This window comes from Orbicella faveolata, unplaced genomic scaffold (assembly GCF_042242905.1).
Source record: "Orbicella faveolata isolate gen_17 unplaced genomic scaffold, um_ofav_v1 contig_24, whole genome shotgun sequence".
NCBI lineage: Eukaryota > Metazoa > Cnidaria > Anthozoa > Scleractinia > Merulinidae > Orbicella > Orbicella faveolata.
The window spans coordinates 20,745,217-20,761,275 of NW_028301552.1; the positions used below are offsets into that span (position 1 = coordinate 20,745,217).

Consider the following 16,059-nt stretch of genomic DNA (forward strand, 5'->3'; position numbering starts at 1 on the left):
TTGTTTTGATGTATCCGACGTAATCACCTCCTGCGTTCCTTACCTAGCAATGACCAAAACCTCGCGGTTTTCTAGAGTCTGCAATCATTCTAAGCAGCGGAAACTAGTGGTAAATCAAATGAAAGAATCTGGTCATGGATTCTTGTTATTAAAAAGCTCAACTTACCCTAAGCTGTAAACAACAACAGCAACAACACAATCAACAGTCGATTTAAGCTGGAATGATATTATTGAGTCAACATTGCTGTAGGGGGTTGTAGAGGGGGTTGTGGGATTTTGTATAGAAAACTCTTTTGGATGTCCTTCAACAACAATTTATTGCATTTCTATTTAGGAAATTTACAAACTCCACCCAATTTGGAAAACATGCTTGATCTACATACAGCTGGTCAAAGTTGAGTCACCTAGGAATGGATGAATGAGAATTTTTGTTTCAATGTGTGGAAAATTGGAACAGACTTGTGAAGGACAACAAGACTTCAAAAGGAAAACAAAAACATTTTACAGTCAATCACCTCTCCATTTTATTGTACTCTTACGTACTAAAAGTAATTACAAGGTCTTAGCTAAATTTTTTTAAAAAACTACATTTTTTATTTAATTTTTGCAGCAAAATGGTGCCACTTCATGTTTACAAATGTCCAACTTGACTACTTTAGTCATCTACTGAGCAAAGTAGGAAGTGCAAAACTCAATGGGGTAAAAGAACACAGACACCTCAAACCTCCCATGTGGAAGGAAAGAGCTTTGCGGATGTCATTTAAAAGCTACAACATCGGTGACTTAGAGCAAGCACTGTCTGAGCAATCAATGGTGAAGTTGCACTTGACAAAATCTTTTAATGGCACCACTGAGCTACCCAGCAGTGTTCTTGAATTGTCTGGTCGCGCTGCCCTTGAAGCTGCTAAAAAAATGCGGATTGCCAAGAAGGCCTCCCTTCAGTCAAAAATAATTGTTGGTGTTGGAGAAGGCAGAGCAACAAGGGAATGCGAGCTAATCTGGTCCCCGATATTTGAAACCTCTACAAATGGAATTTTAACTGTTAGAATATATATGGGAAAAGTCCATTTATAGACAAATCAACAGACAACAGGTAGACCTTAAGTAGAGTAATGTGCAGACAAGAGATATTTGACTGGTAGAATATAGCAAATTTAAGTAGAGTAAGTAGAGTAATGTGCAGACAAGTGATATTTGACTGGTAGAATATAGCAAATTTAATTTTGTTAGTAAGGTAAAACATCAGAAAAATAACATACCAACCCTCTTTTTAAAGAGTCTTTATACATGTACGAGGTTCGTAATGGGGTATTTGTGATCAGGGATCAAAAGTGTAGGATTGGCATTCACAGACCTGAAATTAGGGATCACAAGCCAGCAATTGGGATAACAAAGTTTTAGGGACCACCGAGTGATCAGACTGTATCTTTTTTGTGGGATCAGGGATCAACTTTTTTCTCACTTGCAGGGTCAGGGATCAGAAATTTGGCTTCAAAATTTGGGATCACTGAAAAAAAAACCTCATTAGATCATGTTATAGTTCACACAAAGGTAGACCTTAAGTTAAGAGTAATGTTCCAAGGTCCATGGTTCTTGTATGAAGTAACAGCAGTTTCAAAATATCATGAACAGGATCCTTAAACTACAAAGTCAAAATACACATGTATGCATTAGTAATGAATACAATATACAAGGGAAAAACTGCACTTTTCATATACATATAAATAAGCCTTTATTGTTGTTTTTAAGATACCAGTAACCAATGAACATGTATTAGTGCCCAAGGAACACCCGGGGAACATGAAATGTCCCACAGATTTGCAGCTTGAAAAAGCTAGGCTCCTCTGTTGTTTCAGGCAAGCCAAACAGTGATTGCAATATTCATATACATTAATATTTTAACTTTCTTCATTAAATGATCTTGAAGAGAAATAATGAACATTTTAGTGCCCAAGAAACACCCGGGGAAAAGCTTCCCACAGATTTGCAGCTTGAAAAAGCTAAGCTCCTCTGTTGTTTCAGGCAAGCCAAACAGTGATTGCAATATTTACATGTATATACATTTTAACTTCCTTCATTATGAGTTAGACAAAAATGATTTTTAAGAGAGGTAATGTACATGTACATTTTAGTGCCCAAGAAACACCCGGGGAAAAGCTTCCCACAGACTTGCAGCTTGAAAAAGCTAGGCTCCTCTGTTGTTTCAGGCAAGCCAAATTATGATTGCAATATTTATATACATTTACTTACTTCATTATTAACAAGTCAAAAATGATTTTTAAGAGAAATAATGAACATTTTAGAGCCCAAGAAACACCCGGGGAAAAGCTTCCCACAGATTTGCAGCTTGAAAATGCTAAGCTCCTCTGTTGTTCAGGCAAGCCAAACAGTGATAGTAATGTTTATTTTTCCTAATACTACAATTTAATTCGTAAAACATTAATAATTATGAGAAATATAAAATGTATCTTTAATTGCCTAAGAAACACTCATGAAAAAGCTTCCCAGACTCACAAATTGAAAAAAAAATATTACTTACACTCAAGCTCACATTTTGTTCCCAAGAAGCACCTGGAGAAATACTCTCACAGAGTCACAGCTTCAAGAAGCCAAGTTCCTCTGTTGCTTCAGGAAGGCCAAACAATAACTGAAACAAAAAATATGAAAACATCCATGAATACATTATGGAGATGATAATATTAACAATAGTTTTATCTAGCATTCGGCAAGAATCCCGATAACAGAAACTACTCAGAAGCCCATTTAATGATCTGAATCATCAACTTCTTTCTCAAATGCCTCATTTCTGTGTACTGCCATCCAAACTGATTAACTGTTCCATTGACACCCTTGAAAATGAAGTCCCTCGCTGCTAGAATCACACCAACGCCACAGCTCCCATTCCCTTGCCCTGTCATATCACAGTTGTGCTGAGATGGCATTCCAAATCGCTCAAGAACATTTATAGAGGACCAAAAGAAACTGTTAAAACATGGAGCACCCAGCATCAGCTGCTGGAAAACATCAAGGATATACTTAATGGTGGGTAATACACTGCCGGCAGGCTGCAGTTTGAAACCATCATCGAACAACAACTTCCTACCAAGAAGGTCAATGACAATCAGACCCCAGTGTATCTCATTCATATGCAGTGGCAACAGAATAAGATCAAACTCACTCCCCCTTGAGGTGCCAAGTACCCCCTGAAACTTTTGTTTAATGAACAACTCATCTTTGTTCTTCAGCCAAGTGTGTGTTTCACATGGAAGGTAGAGTGCCTTTGTACCCACTTGCTTCTGGCCATCCCAGAGATAATGCAAAATGGCAACATCAATCACAAAGTTGTCCAGATAGCGCTCCCCGACAAGAGTTGAGAAAGATCCCACATCGACGGATTTCTGCCCAGCTCTTAACATTGTCTCGCCAATTCGCTGATGCCACAACACCTGTTCAATGGATCTAACTTCATTAGCAGTGAGACCATCTGTAGTTGCCATGAGCCATCTCTCCTCACTTCGAATAGATGCTCTTAATGAGGATATATCACAAAATTTCCTCAAGATTGAGATCCCGTTGGTGGAAAATGTTCCAAGATTTCCAATTTGAACACCTGTAGGTTTCAAGTTGTTTTGCTTCATTCTTAGAGCCTTTTCAGCATCACTCACTACTTGCTCAGGGGGTCTTTCATTTAGAGATAGGGGATCTTTTTCACTGTATGCGCCAAATACCCTTGTGATATCACTTGAGTGAATTGGGGTGGCTGTTACTTTAGGCACATCAATGGTTCCGAGCTGCTTCCTCGTCAAGGATGAAAGAGTGGTAAGCCATGCAGGGTTTGATGCTGTTGATTCAGTGCTGGCCAAGTCTATGACATGGGGGCTGGAAGCACTGCTGGACTCCACAACTGGCAGTACCTTTAGGCAGTCCACTGACTGAGACTTGCCATTGGACACAGGATTAGCTGGAGGAATCTTGCAACTTTTTGGATCCAAACTGGAAGACACCTCATCAGAGAGATGAGAAACCTTATCAAGGTGAGGTTTCAATGACTTTGCTATCTTTGGAGAATCATCTGGTTCGTCAATAGCTGTTATATAGGTGTCATAATTTGCCTCCCATACATCATGGTCATACTGGAAGAGACATCTGGGATCATCAGATTCTTGAACAGTTGTCCCCTTGTCCTTTGAATAAAGGTACTTCAGTGAGTCTTTCCCATACATTGATTCAAATAACTGATCAATAACTGTGATCCAAAGTGTATCCTCCTTGGACCAGACAACAGTTTTGTTTGACCATCCACAGCCACGAAAGTAAAACTTCTTTTTACCTGTTGCAAGTTAAATGTTATATACAAAAGAGTAATATTAAACTTAATATCAATTGTATACCACTAAACCCCTCCCCCACCAAAAAACATACACTGTAATAATAATAATAATAATAATAATAATAATAATAATAATAATAATAATAATAATAATAAAAGCTTACTGGCTTCTGGCTAACAATACAGCAATGATCATGAGACATATTACAAATTGGTTATTTCATATTTCTCTGGATCACAAATCTGTTCTGTATATACCTTTAAATGTATGTGATGATCAAAATTAATCTTTAATGAAAACAAAGAGTGATTGAAAAGTCTACATGTAGGTCACTGCAAGTCCTAGGATTATTTCAATAACTGACTGTATGTACCCATACCTTCAGTAATACATTCACAGGCTTTACGGAACTGGTAGCGCAAAAGTTGCATCATCTCTGACAGCCAGTGAGTAATGATCTGGTCCACTATGAATGACAAAAAGACAATAATTCAACATTCATGGTACAATTAATCATCATTATACTACAAAAAAGTAATATTAATATCTTCAATCACACAGGAACTCACAGCAGTTCAATTTAGAGTTGCACCACCAACAAAATAAGGTATTCACAACTAAGTATAGTTATTTACAGTTTAAAAATAAAGACCAATAAATTTAAATCTAATCACTATCTGTACCATAATAACAAAGATCTTAAGAAACCTACAGGACTGTGTGACTCCTCCTTGATCATGACACGTTGCTCTTGAGTAGAGAGCTCTGTGTACTTTGTGTGAAGCTTCAAAGCCTTGGTTGGAGTACTTCGCAAAAGAATGATGCAGGCGTAGCAACATGGCAGAGTGGTCAATGGTTAGGTGGCCATAATCTCCAGTGCCAAGAGTGGTGCCAAATAAGTGGCGTAAGAGAAAGCCCCAAAGTTTACACTGAAATTGTAACACTCCACTAAAAATACTGATCCTCCAAAGACTTCTAAATTAAACTGACTGGAAAAGACTCCCAAAACTTACCAAGTTTTGTGAACAAGTTTGGGGGGTTTGAAATTGCTATGGAACTGGAAATTGATATTCCAAATATTTTGGTAATGACCAGATCTCATTAAAGTTGCTGCCAAGTGCTGCTTATAATAATTCTTTTTTTTTTTTCCACCAGCAATTTATAATAGATGCAGGTATTTACTGATGCATTTCAATATTTCAAACATTGTCATACTCCAAATCATGTGTATATAAACAACAAGTATTGCCCAAGAAATAACTGCATGTTTTTGGTTATATGGTGCAGTATTTTTGCAATCTGTTCTAAACTCAGGGTGCATCTTATAGCCAAGTATCTTAGCACAACAAAATATAATTTCCCCAAATTTCCCTGATGATTAAACCTGTCGAAATACCCAAATACCCTAAATAGATAAAGACAAACAATGTTGGTCACTGACAGTATCTAGCTATTAGGTTATTGGGCCATAATTATCAAGCTATGTTGTAATTAATCTGATCTTTACATCAAAGATGTCAATTTGTTCATCCTCACTTTCCCCAAATTCACTGCTGCGCACCACCTTGGCAATTTCATTCCATTCTTTGAAAACCTTCATGAATGCAATAATTAAACAAAAAGTCATTAAATTTAGTAAAATCACAAGTTTCAACTCAGTTGAGCAAGGAATGTGAATAACAATCATCACAATTCCCTTGAATGAATTCTTTTCCCTGAACCTTATTTCCCAACAAATCTTTGAAACAGGCTTAATTACCATCAAGCCAGAAAGCAGTTCACATATTCTTTGTATTAAACCCAGAACTGACTAATTGTACGCTTTCAAATGATAATGACATACTGTAGTAATTATTGCTGGTGATGTTTAAATTAAACACAAGTTGATACTAGGTTATTTTCTTAATTTTGTGACTTGGGCAGATGTTAAGTCCAGCTCAAAATATTTATTTTACATTATGCATGTATATTGATTGACTGCATTTCAAGTTAAAATGCAGCCCAATAGCGTCCCAGTTATAATAATTCTCAGACAAATCCTGGCTTTTGAATTCTAAAACAGTCAACCCATAGTCTTTCATAGTGCTGGCCAGATACTGCTTGGACTGTTCAATGTGAGTTTGGGTTGCCTATGACATATCTAAATCATTATAAAATGTGGGTTGTATAAAACTAAGGTGAATGTATAATTAATACATTCTTCAGGTTGTACCTTATGAAAATGAGCAATCTGTAGTGAAGCTGCCAGCTTTTCCATTTCTAGATTTTCTTCCTGGTTAAGTTTCTGTTCTAATTTTCGCTTCCTGGTTCTCTTATTAGGAGGCTGTTGAACCAAAGGTTGAACAGCTTCACAGGCAAGAAATTTTTGTTCCAGGTCCTCTAGTTTGTTTGACCAAACCTTCACTTCATTCTCCAGGAACTGCTTTAAATCTTAAACGAACAATATTAATAGTAAATTACTGAGAACAAGTAAATGTACTTAGACTGCACCATTAATGTATGAAAGTGATTTTCTAAATATTCTATTTAGTTATGGGCAATGTAAGGTGCAGTGGTTCAACCTATAAACTTCAGGGGGTCCATAAAATGATCTTTGAAATGTAAATGAGATTTTCACTTATGCAGGGACCAAAAGTAAGTTAATTAAAAATTTATGTTAAAAAATTAAGATGGCCCTTGAAAGTTTAATAAATGAGTGTATATGTATAATTCACCTTTAGCATCTTCCAGAGTCACTTCCTTCTGATATTTGCCATAGTCCCTGTTAAATTTTCCACTCTTTAGGATGTCCTCAATATGCTAGATGGAAAATAATATACATGTTCAAAACAACATAACTGTTATGCATGTACCTATCTAGTAGTAGATAACTAGATAAATGTGCAGCCACCAGTAGATGACCTGCCTGCATTTATATGTACACACACATAGGACTATCACCCCTGGCTACAATAATAATAGTGTACCATTTTCTGTTTTTTGATTGTCTGCCTACAATCCAGTAAGATGATTAAGATCTGCATCACAAAATCTGCTGACTCTGCTAAAATATGAACTTATAGCCAACCTGGGCCTGCAAGCCATGTTGGTAATAAATAAACAGTTCAATGTACATGTATATATAATGGCAAAATTATTGACAGTAAAATTTTGAATTTGGTTTATCAGAATAACTGGAGTGCAAGCTATCTATATCTGGAGATAACATACAACTTACAATTTTCACTGCATTCATGAATGTGACGTAGCCAAGGACTACATCTTTAGAAGCTCCATTCACCTCTTTGTAATAGGATATCACTCTGTCAGTTGGTAAAGATTTTCTTATGATCTCATCAGTATTATCCAAAATATTTCTCTCTGTGTTTCCTATTAGAATAAGATAAAAAGTTCCATTTTTATTTAACAATGTTTTAAATGAAATATACTGTTGGACTTTAACTTGTTAAGGTTGTTGAAGAGTTTTACTGATGCAGTATATCTCAATGAACATACTGATGTCCAGTTCTTAATTATGCACCATGGAAATGACTGTTTCAAAATTGCTGCCATTGATCTACATTCAAAGTAACTTATACATTAAAGTCATGGTAATAGGACAACGTATTACTTAAAAGATATTAGGGGCATTAACTTAAATATTATTTAATAGTAATTATTATTAATCAATCAATCAGACAACAGAATTTAAGTGGTTCATATGATTATAGGCATTTTACTCAAAGATAATAATATTACCAGAAAATGATGCAACAGAGATGTTATTCTTATCAACAGCAGTTTGCTGGCCTTTACGGAGCTTCACTGTAATCCTTTCTTTCCCCCTAGACATCTCAGGACCACATTGACTGATAGCTTCATTACATTCAGTCAGTGAATTGCATCTGTATGCGAACAAACCAAGTGAACCAAGCAGTTGCTCAGTATTTCGCATCTCACTGTGAAGAGCACACAGACAGACATTGCTCAACTCCTCATCTAACAAAAACATGAGATCATCACGAATTCCTGTCCACCTGAAATTAAAGATAAACCCCTGATCACAAATACATTAAGGCTGGTGTATTCAGAACAGGTATCCCCCAAGCCAGGTTCAGTGCCATACTTTGGATTCTGACCTTGTGCTCATGCTTTCTTCATGGTGGCCAGATTAACTGTTCACATTTGGCTAGGTGCCTGCAAAATTTCTCCTACCAGAACAATAATGCACCCTGAAAACAACTACAATTGACTGAATAAAGTATTTCTCAAGTTAACAACACCTCATTGTTGCCAGATAATGCTCTGATTAAATGTTATACACTTACTTTCCAATATTGGCCTTGGATTGAAGACAAGTCAGGCAAACTTCATCAAAAGATCCACCCCAGTGTTCTTTACAAGCCTTCAATAAAAATAAGACATTTTTCATTCTATAATTATAGTTATTTAAAAGCCTGGCTCCTAACTAACTCAGACATCTTCATTGCAGTTCAGCCACTCTGACTACAGTATACTAACTGATGGCCATTGAGATTATACAAGACCAGTCATGCTGCATGAATGAAAGTCAAGTCAGGCAGCGATTCATCACTAAAAGTTTTGTATACATGTGACATATATATTATTACTCATTTTTTCACACACATATATTGATTTGATACATGTGTGTCTAAGAACATCACTCTGCAATCTGATTAATTAATATCATAACTTTATAAAGTAACAAAAGATATTTCAAAATACCCTTAAAGCATGGCATAAAAAACAGAATTCAATGTCACTTCCACGCCCAGCTAATACAAAGCTTTCGTCATCAACCTTAACAAGAAGCATATACAATGCCTTCAAGTCAAGTGTAACTAATAGAGAAAAAAACAAAGTAAAATAAGCTTAAATAACAATAGCAATTTCAAATAATGAGGGCACTTTCAGTCCAGTGCAAATAAACCACAACTAAGTAATCACTCTGGACAAATATGCACAAGAGAAAGTACAGTCATACAACACATTCAAACCAATCAGAACTCAAAATGCAAAAACATTTTAATACAGTGTCTATATAACCAGCTAACATCCTGGTAGATTTGGAAAATAAATCTTGAGGTTTTACTACAATCATGTATTTTAAAAATGGTTGACACTAGTGGCTCTTTTTTAAAACAATCACAGAGTAATATTACATGTAATGGCAATCAAGCAAAACCAAAGCAGAATTGCATTAATTTTTCTGAAACTCAACCTTTAAATTTAACTTTGTAATGTTTTCCATCAACAGTTACGCCTTCTTCTTTGAGAGCTTTCTTTTCAGCATTTAGTCTGATGATCAGCTTCTTAACTTCACTCCTAAAATGAAGAGCTACTGATATTAGCTCTTATTAATAAGTTAGAGTGCACAGTTGTACCACACTGATGTCACTTTCCCAGTTGCTGTACATTCCAGTATAATGGGGTGTAGATGCCTTCTTAATGCTGGGCGTTAACTAAATAAATTAGCATTGGATGTTAGTAACATAATATTTTCAACTGAGCTGAACGTCTAATGTTAGTACTGCTTGCGCTCTGCATTACGTTTTTGGTGAGCAGTAATGTTCCTCCCATGGCTTACTTGAAACTGCTAATGGTGACTACTTTAAAATCATCACTTATCCATGTACATAAATAGTATAATCATAAACATATAAACAAAAACATACTCGAAACATAGCCATAAACATGATTGTACTAAAATCAGTACTCTAAATTTTTCAGCACAAATTAATGTTATAATAAATTACTCTCCTAAACAAACTCAACTCAAACAAAAATTAAAATCATTAATTTATATTTATTCGTTAGATCCCCCCCCCCCCCCAAAAACAAATTCATAAATTTAGTAACCTATAGTAACCTGCAAATTGAAGAAGTACTGGAATCTTACCTTTTCTCTGCACAGTTAGCAACAGCAATGGGGTAAACAGCTAGTGCACTCTGAGAACCACTGAGACCTTTGCTAGTTGTGACAGCTAAATCAATTGGAACTATCCCAACGGAAACTTGCTCTCGCCCTGCAAAAAATGGACACCATTTACATTGCTTGCATAGAAAGCATGTGAAAACTGTTGGTTACACAGTATCATATTTGCATGCCTCTTATGTCAATCATATAATATGGTTATTTTACCAATTTTTTATTGCCCCAGTGATTAACTATGTAAGAAATTAGGATTTGTGTCAGCAACAATTAGCTTGATTTTGCATTTAAATTTAAACTCCCCATTGATTTTTTTTTTAATTTATATGCAATTACATGCATAGACAATGCATATAATTTGAACAAAATATTTCTTCAGAGAAAAACCCTCAAGGATATCATATCTTAATCATAATTAAATCATTGTTACAATATTACAATGTTGACAGATAGTGGATATATAATATACACTGTAAAGATCAAATACCTGCTAGAGGTCTTCCATCAAGTTTGAGGTTAAATTCAAGAAACTCTGATGCAGTTTGATGTAACCTACTTTGTCGAATCTGCCATACCACAGCCATCTTCATGCTGATACCATAGCCACGTACTTCTTCAGCAAGGGGTTCCACTTTAAATAAGTTTCTTGTTACTGAAAACACAAGATCTTTTTGGGCTCGTATTTCATTTGTTGTGAGAAGGAGTCCAATGTCAATGGCTTTCTGTGGAACATGTAGGAAAAAATAAATATTTATTATTTACAGTCAAACCTCAAAAGCAACAATTGGGAAGGTCAGGTGATCAACTAGGAAAGGTGATGCTTCCAAGAGGTCTTGAACATAGTGATTTCACTTAAACAAAGATATTTCATATCATGGAAATGCTTCCTTAAGACATCTACAGGCAATTGCTTACAAAAGTTGGTCATTCACGGAAGTTCAGCTGTAATGTAATGATTGCAGCCTTTAGAAGATTTAACTTTCACTTTTTTTTCATGTGATATTCTGATCCCTAGAAAGATTGACAAAATAATCCCAACCCCTGGAACATGTGACATCAACTAAATATAAACTTTGTTGTTTCAAACAAAGATTAAAATATTTCATTCATTAGTGTGTGTTACCAAAAAGTGAAGTTTTACAACACTTGAAAATGTTCGGAAGTAGAGCAAATAAACTCTACTATAAAAAAAACACAAAATTACAAAATTTCCAAAAATCTGGAGGAAGTCCCAAACACACTTCCTTTCAGATTGAAATGAATTATGCAACAACAACTGCAGTAGACCTAGAATAGCCGGATTTGTCCCAGAGCAGGAGGGGGGGGGTGGGGGGGGGGGGGGAGAGGAGGGGGACATGCATGTAACTACATGCAAGCTCTTGATGAACAGTATGAAAAAGAAATATCAGATTTTTAATTTGATATATATTTTAAAAATTTATATTATAACTTACCCCGCTGCGGCCGATGTTCAGGAAATTCAGGAGAGTTTGCCAAGATCTGTTTGGCAGTTTCGTTGCCAGCTTTACATACAACTGAATCCAGTCGGAAACTCTCAGTGACTGAACATAATCGGTAGTCAAATTATCACATAGTGATGTGTTAAATGTTTTTTTGATGCCCTTCTTCTCGGCAACTGTACACAATGTAGTGGATAACACATCTTTTACGAACTGTTTATGAGTTTCATCTGGACCATACAAGAGCCCATAGCCAAAAAGCTTTCCAATATCCGACCCACTGGTTTGGTCTTCCCTCAAGGAATCTATGCAGGTTTTGGCGATAGCTCCAGCGCGTCTCACAAACAGCCGCGGTCCTATGGAAGGATCGAGCTTCTGCAGATCTTTAATCGGCTGATTACAACTTGGAAAGGCAATAACAGTGTCTTCAGGTGGTGTCGCTGGTGGAGTTGGGAATAAAGGCTGCGGGGTCGATGCGGAGATATTAAGCTTACTCTGTCTCGCCGCCATCTCCGAATCAAATTGGAGGGAATTTAATAAATCCCTGATGGCTTGAAATTCTGTGGAAGCAACTATTGCATCGGTATCCAGGTTCTTTCTTCGAAATGCCCTTCCAACTATTCCGAAGAGAGTGGCGACAACGACTGTGTCTTTCTTTTTGGAAGATCCAAACCATGATGGATCCACGATCCCGCCATTTGTATCAGAGAGGTCAAAAATATGAACTTCTGCGATATCAGCATTGAAAAACGGAAAGGAATCACTTCTGATGAACTCTCGTGGTTTATGAAACCATTCGTTCGATACAGCGTACCAAACTTTGCTCGGATCGAGCGACGGTCCGCGAATTTGATGGAGGCGAAGAGAACATGGAATTGCCGCCATGCTCTAGTTCGCGCCACTGTACTTTGAATTTCGCGCGAAGCAGCTTAGGCTCTTTTTTGTTTGAATTATTAACTATTTTAACTTTTACGGGCTGGTGATCTGGTTTACTGCATTAAATTATTCTGTCAAATGCTAAACAGCTCACACACCGCAAACACCCACAGAAAGAACAGCAATGACAGATTTGTAATCTGATTAGCACAAACACCATGACGTAACCGGAAATTAGAACCCATGTCCTGCTGGGAATTTCAGACTCTCATGAATCTCGTCATGCGTTGGAGGATGTCAAACCGGAAGAAAAAAAAGCATTCAAAAGAAGCAGGCTGCGAACACCGCTCATATATCATGGCTAAGCTTTCATCTTTAGGTGTCTACCTCCTAATTTGTTGGTTTTACGAAGGTAAGCAAAACAAAATTCTCTTGATATTAGTCGCAAACTGGTGCAGAATTCAAAACTATTTCAAAACAAACGGACAGTAGAATTGAGGCTCACTAAAAACCGCCTTGTCAACTTTAAAACAAATCAGTTTTACGAGTAGACGCGTAATTGTGAGTAATTTTTGTAACTTTTCCGGCTTATTGTGTTCTGCTACAATTTAATTTCAAATGAGTGCAGCACAAAGTGAAATCGATACTCTTCAATCTTCAATCGTTATTTATACACGGTAAAAAAAATTCATCAGGTACAATAAATTCCAATAAAATGTCTAAGATCCTAAACCTAAAATTCTAATCCTAATATTATATTAACGTACAACAGTATTTTTCTTATAAACCTTGTTACCACGAATGCCGTGTGTTTAAAAATTACGATAGAGAAAGCGTTTAAATTGATACCAAACTGTGTAATGTTACAGAGTGAGCGGTTCCAAAAGGTAGCGCCGCTGTAACTAAAATCTTAAGCTTCCCTCTTGGGAAACTTAAGATATAATTTCACTTCAAGGTATAAGATTCTTTAAACTTCGACAAATGTTTACCAATTGACTATTAAGCTAAAAATTGGATTCTGTTTCGGTGTCTTATAGTTGGTAAAACACAACTTATTAGTAAGAATCCCAGCAAGTTCGAGACTATGCAACTAGAAGCTTAGAAATGGAATCGTAACAATTGCGGAGGGGCTGCTTTATACGGAGAGGCCTCCATATTGTGACTGTAGCACCAAAACAACATGGCTATGCGACTTAGAGGTAATTCATTATTCAGCAATAAACATCAAAGAGCTTTAGAAGTGGGATAAACTCGGAATAATCTTAATATGTTCGTATTTCCTAAGAACACGAAAAAAGTATCGTGACACACTTCGATTAATCCGCTAGCTTTGATGAACAAGGCTTGTCCGAATTAGTTCGCAGTTCTTTCCACAAGCAAACCAATATGACCATTGACTTTCCTTAGACTGAGAACAACTAATTTGCCTACGTTTTGGATGTAAAAAAAATAATTAAATTGCAAATGTTTTTCTCAACTCATTTTAACTTAAATAGAATGCGAATTGACCTTCGGGAAGCTGTCAGCAGTGAATGATGTTTATCTGCTGACAACAAGGAAAAATCCGAAAACATGCAACCCCAACGCTGGAGTTAACCGCTACTATTAAGGAGGCACTTGATCAAAAATGCATGGAATACTCATCACGTACAGTTAGTTTGTTTACTCTGCAGCTTGATATAGAATTTTAATCTACATGTATCAAGAGCTGACTAAAATTCGAGTTCGCAAGCTCGTCCATAGCTCGATGAAAAGACGGCCTGATTCGGCATTTGTATCAAGCGTCAGAAAGTAGCGCTTTGAGAAACCCAATCCTTTTGCGTGCTCTGACCCATGCACTTCATCTGGGATTATGCAACTTGACAACTCACCCGTAAATCAATAATTATAACTGTGCAATATTGGCCAATCAATAAGTTGTAAGTTTAAAACTTGTTTAGTCAAGACTCCTGTAAAAGGGATGACCTAGCCGATGTGGCATGATGTGGCGTGAAACTTATCATACCACCTATCTGTTGCTACATGACAAATGAAAGTACTCTTTTGTATATGGTCGGACACCGAATCTGCTTTTGTAGTATTCAAATCGGTTTCTTCACTAATGCAAATTATTGACCTCTTCAGTGACGTAAAAGGACATCACTCGGATGTGTTAACAGTTCTTACTGAGCAGTAGATAATGTTAAGGAATTGATATGGTAGGATGGCAGTAAAATCCAAGACAAGGCTTTTAATTATTTGTCTTGCAATCTGTTAATTGCCTCCACTATGGCAAGAGAGGCAACAGTTCCGTTTTTGTAGTACATGGTTGATGGGTTAGCGCATTTTTATTACTGAAAAACGAAAAAAAGAGGGGAAAACAACTTTTCGTATGTACATATAAGTTAGGAACGATGCCCAAATAGCCAAAGAACACACGGCATAACCAGTTTGTCTACTGATGTTAACTGTCGACAGACTTAAAATAACATTTACTTAGTTCGTGTTCAGTTCCGAATGATTGTCATTTTTTGGTTAATTACAGGAAAAATCAGTCTAGTGCAACGTAATTTTACAAGCCGAACTGCAAGGACGACCTTTGATCACTTGAAATCATGCATTTTTTTCTCGAGTTATGCTGAGTGAAATAAGACTCAGAATTTCACAAAACTGACTTCCCTTAACGTTGAAGTGCTCTTTTCTTCAAAAGTGACCAACCTCTAGCACTAACGGCTTAAATGTCCGATCCGCAGGTGAACTTTTTCACTTTAAAAGAAACTCTAGAGAAAGTAGCGATATTAATCGACCGAGAATTTGTCAGTAATAGCGTAGGTAGTTGGCTTTTCACGGACATTTAATGTCTGGAATTTAGCTACAGCAAGCACAAGTTGCTTGTGATGCTCACCTCGTCCCGGCGTGTTGAAGTTTTGTCGCGAGAACCTAACGGGACAAATCTGCCTGCAAAGCGGGGGATGCATGCCCGAGGTACCCTGAGCAACGTACAAAATTTGACCTTATCTGGCTTGACTAGCTGCCACTAATTGCGTGCAGTGAGCGTCTACTACACCAAGTATAGCTGTCCCTAAAATTATATAGATAACAACTGGCCAAAACTACACCCCAACGTCATGAGAAAACATTACCAATATCCCAGATGCAAGTCATGTTTGTGCTCGCCCTTTAGCAAGCAGCTGTGACTTGTGCAATTATTCAAGAATGTTTCCGTTTTTGAGCAGGATAATTAACGCATGTTTCCGTTTTTGAAAGCATTATTCATTTTTGTGACGCCAAAGGAAATCAAGCATAAATTATGGAGTGCATTATCAATTAACCGGCGAGGTGCATACAAAATGCAAAAATTACTGTTACTATGCGCTGTGATGGCAAATCTTAAGCGTTTTGGGGGTGTTTGCGTTGTGCTTTGTTGGTTTTATCAAGGTAAGTGGAGAAAAATAACTTGATACTAATATATAGATTTAGG

General features: G+C 36.7%; 2 protein-coding genes and 1 long non-coding RNA gene across 5 annotated transcripts in view; 2 read left to right on the forward strand and 1 right to left on the reverse strand.

Moving 5' to 3' along the window:
* Positions 1-499: 499 nt before the first annotated feature.
* Positions 500-12,608, reverse strand: LOC110052451 (uncharacterized). Its single transcript, XM_089292592.1, has 14 exons — positions 11,718-12,608; positions 10,751-10,985; positions 10,231-10,357; positions 9,553-9,656; positions 9,057-9,172; positions 8,639-8,715; positions 8,070-8,347; positions 7,549-7,700; positions 7,046-7,130; positions 6,544-6,761; positions 5,841-5,925; positions 5,044-5,268; positions 4,711-4,797; positions 500-4,330 (listed from the first exon to the last, which is right to left on the reverse strand). Exons 1-14 carry the CDS (start codon positions 12,606-12,608, stop codon positions 2,748-2,750), a joined length of 4,263 nt encoding a protein of 1,420 aa, XP_089148718.1. The 3' UTR covers positions 500-2,747.
* LOC149110840 (uncharacterized) lies at positions 3,910-10,157 on the forward strand. 2 transcript variants are annotated; one of them, XR_016208128.1, is made up of 3 exons: positions 3,937-4,034; positions 4,893-4,938; positions 8,803-10,157. It is a non-coding gene; the product is annotated as an uncharacterized LOC149110840 (long non-coding RNA). The 2 variants fall into 2 exon arrangements; XR_016208129.1 differs by lacking the exon at positions 4,893-4,938 and having other exon boundaries at positions 3,910-4,034.
* Positions 12,609-12,842: 234 nt separating the features above from the next.
* Positions 12,843-16,059, forward strand: part of LOC110047131 (uncharacterized) — a 56,292-nt gene continuing 53,075 nt past the window's right edge. Inside the window, exon 1 of one of the 2 annotated variants that reach the window (XM_089292591.1) lies at positions 12,843-13,011. In XM_089292591.1, the coding sequence (XP_089148717.1) occupies positions 12,843-13,011 (169 nt within the window). Of the gene's footprint in view, positions 13,012-15,884; positions 16,017-16,059 lie in introns of those variants that run through there. The other variant, XM_089292590.1, reaches the window with a different exon arrangement.

Excerpts from the sequence above, each read along its gene's own strand:
- LOC110052451 (XM_089292592.1), bottom strand. The coding sequence starts at position 12,608 with ATGGCGGCAATTCCATGTTCTCTTCGCCTCCATCAAATTCGCGGACCG. Across the intron at positions 9,657-10,230 it reads GCTAACTGTGCAGAGAAAAG|GAGTGAAGTTAAGAAGCTGA; the intron begins GTAAGATTCCAG and ends TCTTCATTTTAG. Across the intron at positions 9,173-9,552 it reads TTACAAAGTTAAATTTAAAG|TTACACTTGACTTGAAGGCA; the intron begins GTTGAGTTTCAG and ends TTTCTCTATTAG.